The sequence below is a fragment of the Dioscorea cayenensis genome, unplaced genomic scaffold (assembly GCF_009730915.1).
Source record: "Dioscorea cayenensis subsp. rotundata cultivar TDr96_F1 unplaced genomic scaffold, TDr96_F1_v2_PseudoChromosome.rev07_lg8_w22 25.fasta BLBR01000604.1, whole genome shotgun sequence".
In the NCBI taxonomy this organism is placed as follows: Eukaryota; Viridiplantae; Streptophyta; class Magnoliopsida; order Dioscoreales; family Dioscoreaceae; genus Dioscorea; species Dioscorea cayenensis.
In genome coordinates, this window is record NW_024086995.1 from 9,428 (window position 1) to 15,032 (window position 5,605).

The 5,605-nt window shown below is 39.9% G+C and overlaps 1 protein-coding gene and 1 non-coding gene across 2 annotated transcripts; one reads left to right on the forward strand and one right to left on the reverse strand.

The window, feature by feature from the left end:
• The first annotated feature begins 816 nt into the window (after window positions 1-816).
• On the forward strand, window positions 817-923 carry LOC120254741. The gene has a single exon (XR_005534722.1). It is a non-coding gene; the product is annotated as a small nucleolar RNA R71 (small nucleolar RNA).
• Window positions 924-4,047: 3,124 nt separating this feature from the next.
• On the reverse strand, window positions 4,048-4,960 carry LOC120254740 (uncharacterized mitochondrial protein AtMg00810-like). Its single transcript, XM_039262781.1, has 4 exons — window positions 4,907-4,960; window positions 4,826-4,839; window positions 4,427-4,690; window positions 4,048-4,324 (listed from the first exon to the last, which is right to left on the reverse strand). The coding sequence occupies exons 1-4, from the start codon at window positions 4,958-4,960 to the stop codon at window positions 4,048-4,050; spliced, it is 609 nt and encodes a 202-aa protein (XP_039118715.1).
• Between the last annotated feature and the right edge of the window lie 645 nt (window positions 4,961-5,605).

The following is a 5,605-nucleotide window of genomic DNA, read 5'->3' on the forward strand; positions in this document are numbered from 1 at the left end:
TAACATTGGTCTTCTCGCTCGGAAGCCTACCATCAACCTCACGACCACTTCTCAAAGTGATCACCTTCATATGTTTTCTCGGATTAGTTTCGGTGTTACTAGGCAAGCTTCCTTGAGGTCTCTCCGATAACGACTTTGCAATTTACCCCACTTAATTCTCTAAATTGTACAATGACGCGGTGTGGTTGCGAAGTGTGGCTTCGACAGATTGGAACCATGTATCTGATGATTGGATGAACTTGGTCAAAGCTTTCTCTAGATCAGTCATCTGGGTCTCCAAGCGTGAAACTCGATTCTCCATGTTCGGGGCTTGCTATTGTTGTTGGAAACCCGGTGGTGCCATGGTCTTTTGTTACCCTTGATTATTCCATGAAAGATTCGGGTGGCTCCTCCAACCTGGATTGTAGGTGTTTCTATATGGATTGCCTTGGCTTCTCATTGCATTACCCACAAAATCCATTTGTTCTACCGAGGATGTACCACCAATAGAAATCGGGCAATCGAATGAAGCAAGACTTCCCTCACACCCAGTGCAACTAGTTAGGGCCGCCATTCTAGGAGAAGTTAGAGTATCTAACTTCTTGCTTAATGACTCAACCTGGGCCACCAATGAAGTAACTGCATCAATCTCATGAAATCCGGCTATCTTTTTTTGTCTCTTATATTCCACTAGTAGCTATTCATAGTCATTTCTTTAATGAGATATCGTGCTTCTTCAAGGATCTTGCTTCCTAAGATACCTCCTACTGCATCAAGTAACTGCCTTGTACTTGGGTTCAACTCATTGTAAAAAGTCTGAATGATCTTCACTCAGGGAACCCATGTTGAGGACATTTTCGCAGAAGCTCCTTGAACCTATCCCATGTCTCAAAAAGAGACTCCAATTCCGTTTGCACAAAGGAGGATATTTCATTTATGAGCTTCACAGATTTTCCACGAGGGAAATATCGGGTAAGAAAAGCTTCTACCATCTCCTCCCAAGTAGTAATTGATGCTCTAGGTAATGAATGTAGCCACTGCTTTGCTCTCCTCTTCAAAGAAAATGGGAAGACCCTCAATCTGATAGCATTATCCATAACTCCATTAATCTTAAGCATGTCGCACACTTCCAAGAAGTTCTCGATGTGGTTGTTCAGATCCTCATTGGCCAAACCATTAAACTGTGCAGACTGCTATACCATTAGGCTGTTTGCTCAAAACTGCAGGTCTGGCATAATCTGATAGTGTCCTCTGCTGCTCATTCTGTTCTACCATATTATCTGCCCCTTCACCTTCTACCTCAGCTTGATTTGACTGTTCTTAAATAGGTTCTTTTCCCCTTCTACGAAGTGTTCGTTCAAGTTCAGAATCTCCTTCATCCAATGTCGAAGGGTTCCCTCGGGTCATAACCTGGAGCTGCAACCAAAGAAAGAAAAACAAATCAGAACGATGGAAGAATAAGAAAGTGTGAAATAGAATAAATGGTGAATAGCTAAAATAGCAAAGTGTAAATTATTTCTAAAATGCATATTCCCCGGCAATGGCGCCAAAAACTTGACAAACATTCTTTTGCGTATGAACAGCAAGTGCACGGGTTTGTCAAAGTAATAATACCCTAGTGAGTTGGTAGTCGTATCCATAAGAAATAGTAATCAGAAACACAAGGATTCCTATTTAACTAAAGTTAAGATGGATCGATAGTGGTGTGAACAATATCAATACGAAAAGAAATAAAAAGAACAAGAAAGAGAGGCTATAAAAAATGAGAGGAAAGGCAATCGATAGAAAGTCGGGAACCCGGATATTGCTCCCCCTAGGACTATTGCTTCAAGTGCAAAACAACCTATTATGTCTCCTAACTGATGCTTAATGAATCATGAAAATCCTAAAATACACGGTGCTAAACCCAAGGTCAACCGTGACTAACCATACAATATGCCCTGGCGGAGAAATTGCTCAGTCTCAATACCTCACACTGTGTAAAGTTGCTTAAAGCTCTGGGGACTCCAAGTTATAAACCCTATTCCCTAACATAGATCTAACCCTTTGGTCCAGGCGAAAGACCCCTAGTCACAGTTAAGCCCCAGCACTTAGGATTACTTCAACGCTTCACTCTGTTGCTCCCGCAACTAAGCCCTAGCGGAGTTCCTCTCTTAGCACTTCACTCTATTGTGATCACAAAGAACTCTTGGAACACGGAGGTAGGATTAATCACACCGAAGGGGAAAGGGGACATTCCGCTATTTCTCGACTCACCCTCTCGATCCTCTCAAATCTTGCTTTGTCTAACCCTCATGGTGTGTCACTCACTCACAAGGATAACTAATGTAGGCTCTTAACACTAGTATCACTCTAAGGGAAAACCCATTTAACAAGCATTAAAGATTGGAACTCAATTAAAGACATCAATTAAAGAAACATAATAGAAAGGTCAAAGAAACAATATCATCCTAGAGTTTACAAGTCCATGTACCCACTAGGGGTTTAGCTCTCAATTGAGGAAGATATAATTAATAATGAAATTGAAAGTAAAACATGCAATCTATAAGTAAAACCCCCTTGGTATTTGTGTCGATGGTCTTATGGAGTGGCTACGTCTTCTCCAAAGGTTCCCTCATCAAGCCTAGGGCACACCTTACCGAATCGATGCCGACCAAAGCTCCCCCAATAACTCTCTTCCGAAGGAACACAGTGTTGACAGCCGTAGAACCACTCCAAAAGCCTTGCCAAAGCCTCTCTAAACCCTAGCCGTGAGCGCCCCCAAAGATGGGCAAAAGATGGAAAAAAGATAGGAAAAAAGATTCTCCAAACGGGCTGAAATCGTGACTTAAATAGGGCCAGAATCGGGCATCAACACGGGCGTGTGGAAATTCCACACGCCCATGTGAATTTGCAGGAATTGATTTTTCAACGGCCTTTAAACAGTAAATGCTGCAGTATTCCACCAAAATACTCCCAAATTCACACTTTTCATCGTGGCCACATAAATGGGCACACATTTATGCGGTATTTCGCATTGCTTCTTCAACAAAATCACATTTGACTACAATCTTGCTCGCATTGCATAAGTCAGAACACATGAGTGTGACTGCCTTTGTGCCCCTCCAATTTGCATGTTCACTCGAGCACAACAGATTTGGCACACACTCATATGTTTTTGAGCATAACTTGTGTATTCACATTTTGTTCACTCCAAGATTTCATCAACAATGTGCATTCACGATCTACTTTGGCTTTTTTCTTCCATACTTGTCCCCATAATCCTACATGCACAAAAGTAACACAAATACACATGTATGAGCAATAAAATCTGAGAAAAGTAATGCTCATTGTAAGAAAAGAATACTTTGTATTACTAATACACAAGCACTTATCAGATCTATGAAAGGTTAGGATTCTGACATCCACAGATGGCTGCCACTTGCAAAGTGGTGATCACAACATGAAACAAAGATGTCTATGAAAGAAGAAGCCGCGAAGAGATAGTTGAGATGGAGACATTATCAAATGATGAATCTTGAAGGGTATTTACAAGTAGAGCAGGGGATGCAGTAGAGTCTCCCACGATGAGGGAATTATAAATAATGCCACACACCACTCAGTGGGGTTTGATTCTATATATATAATAGAGATTACAACTGAATCAACAACAGAGGGAGAAGGAAAGAATGTAATTGAAAAGCTATGTGAAAGAGGAATAAGGTAACTAACTCCTATAATGTAGCAGTATGGTGAAATGTTCACTTACAATTCTTTGACTATTTCCAATAGCCCTCCTCAATCTCAGCCACTGGGGACTAAGTTGAGATTACGTTGAAGACAATTCAATGGCTCTCGAGCTAAGGCTTTGGTAAAGATATCGATGACCTAATCTTGAGAATAGATGAATTGAACTTTAAGTGCTATTGCAACAACCATTTCTCTGATAAAGTGAAAATCCATTTCAATGTTCTTAGTTCATGCATGGAACACAGGATTGGTAGTGAGATAAGTTGGTCCAAGATTATCACACCATAAGCTTGGAGCTCGAGCTTGATATATGTCTAACTCCTTGAGTAGAGATTACATCTATACAAATTTAGCAGTAGTATTTGCAAGTACTTTGCACTCAGCTTCTATATTTGAGCGAGAAATTGTTGGATGCTTGCTATAACTCCATGATATCAAGTTTGGACCAAGATAGACTACAAAACCACTAGTAGAGTGATGATCATCAGGACACCCGACCCAATCAACATCAGAAAAGGCAGTGAGAAGCCTAGAGCTTGACTTTTGAATAAAGAGGCCATGTGAGAAGGTTGCCTTAATATATTGAAGTATCCGTTTAACAACTCCCCAATATGTGCTAGTCAGAGATTATGAGAACTGGAAAACTTTGTTAATAGCATATGAGATATTTGGTCATGTGAGAGTTAAATATTGAAGTGTCCCAATAGTGCTTCTATACAAGCGAATGGCAATTTCAGAGAAAGGTGATCCTTGAGTCTTGGACAACTTATCTGTACTTGATATAGGAGTTGAAGCTGGTTTGCAATTTGTCATCTTGGTCTTTTGTAGCAAATCATAGATGTATTTTCTCTGAGTGAGCACTAAGTCATCTTTGCTAGTAGTAGCTTTAATACCTAGAAAATAATGGAGTGTGCCATGGTCTTTGACAGCAAAATCCTTTGCCAGTTGCTGGATTAGTTTGTCAGTTGCTTTGGAAGTGGAGCTAGCAAATTAAATATAATCTACATATATAAGTATATAGATTATAACACATGATCTTCTGAGTATGAACAAGGAAGTGTCGGCCTTTGAAGAATTGAACCCAAGTTCATACAACTTCATGTTTAACCGAGCATACCAGGCACAAGGTACCTGCTTAAGACCATATAAGGCTTTATCAAGTTTGCACACATGAGTGGGACGTTTGTGATCCTCATACCTTGGTGGTTAACGCATAAATGCATCTTTTTGTAAGACACCATGCAAGTTCCATTTACGGTAGTTTGTTTGACAACTGGTCTAAAGGTATCAGCATAATCTATACCATATCTCTATTTGAAACCCTTTGCTACAAACCGAGCTTTATATCTATTAATAGTGCCATGTAAATTTTGTTTGAGCTTAAAAATCCACTTACATTCTATGACATTCTGTTTTTTATGAGGAGAAAGTAGATGCCAGGTTTAGTTCTTCAGAAGAGCATTGTACTCCGCATCCATTGCCTTTTTACACTTGGGATGCTTTATAGCTTGAACATGTGAAGTTGGTGTAGCAAGATGAGATGTGGATAGATTGAATGTCTTTCAAATGAGAAGATACCAAATAGTGCCATCTGTGAATTACTTTGATTTGACCACATTATTTTGTAGTTTGGTTCTCATGCGATGCTCCTCCCTGTCTTGTTTAACTTGTTCAAATTCTGAGTTACTTTCATGATTTCCTGCAAAACATGACTCAAAATCCAAAGTATTAATAGAAGATAGAATGAGGTCATGATTTCTCAATTGATCAAATTTAGCTACTGGTTCTTGTGAAGGGAATTGAGTTGAAATTGGATGTTGAACATAGGGCAAGACAGTGATGGACGGGGAATCTTTCTTGTTATGGGAAGCATTTTCAGGCTTATTGGCAAAAGGGA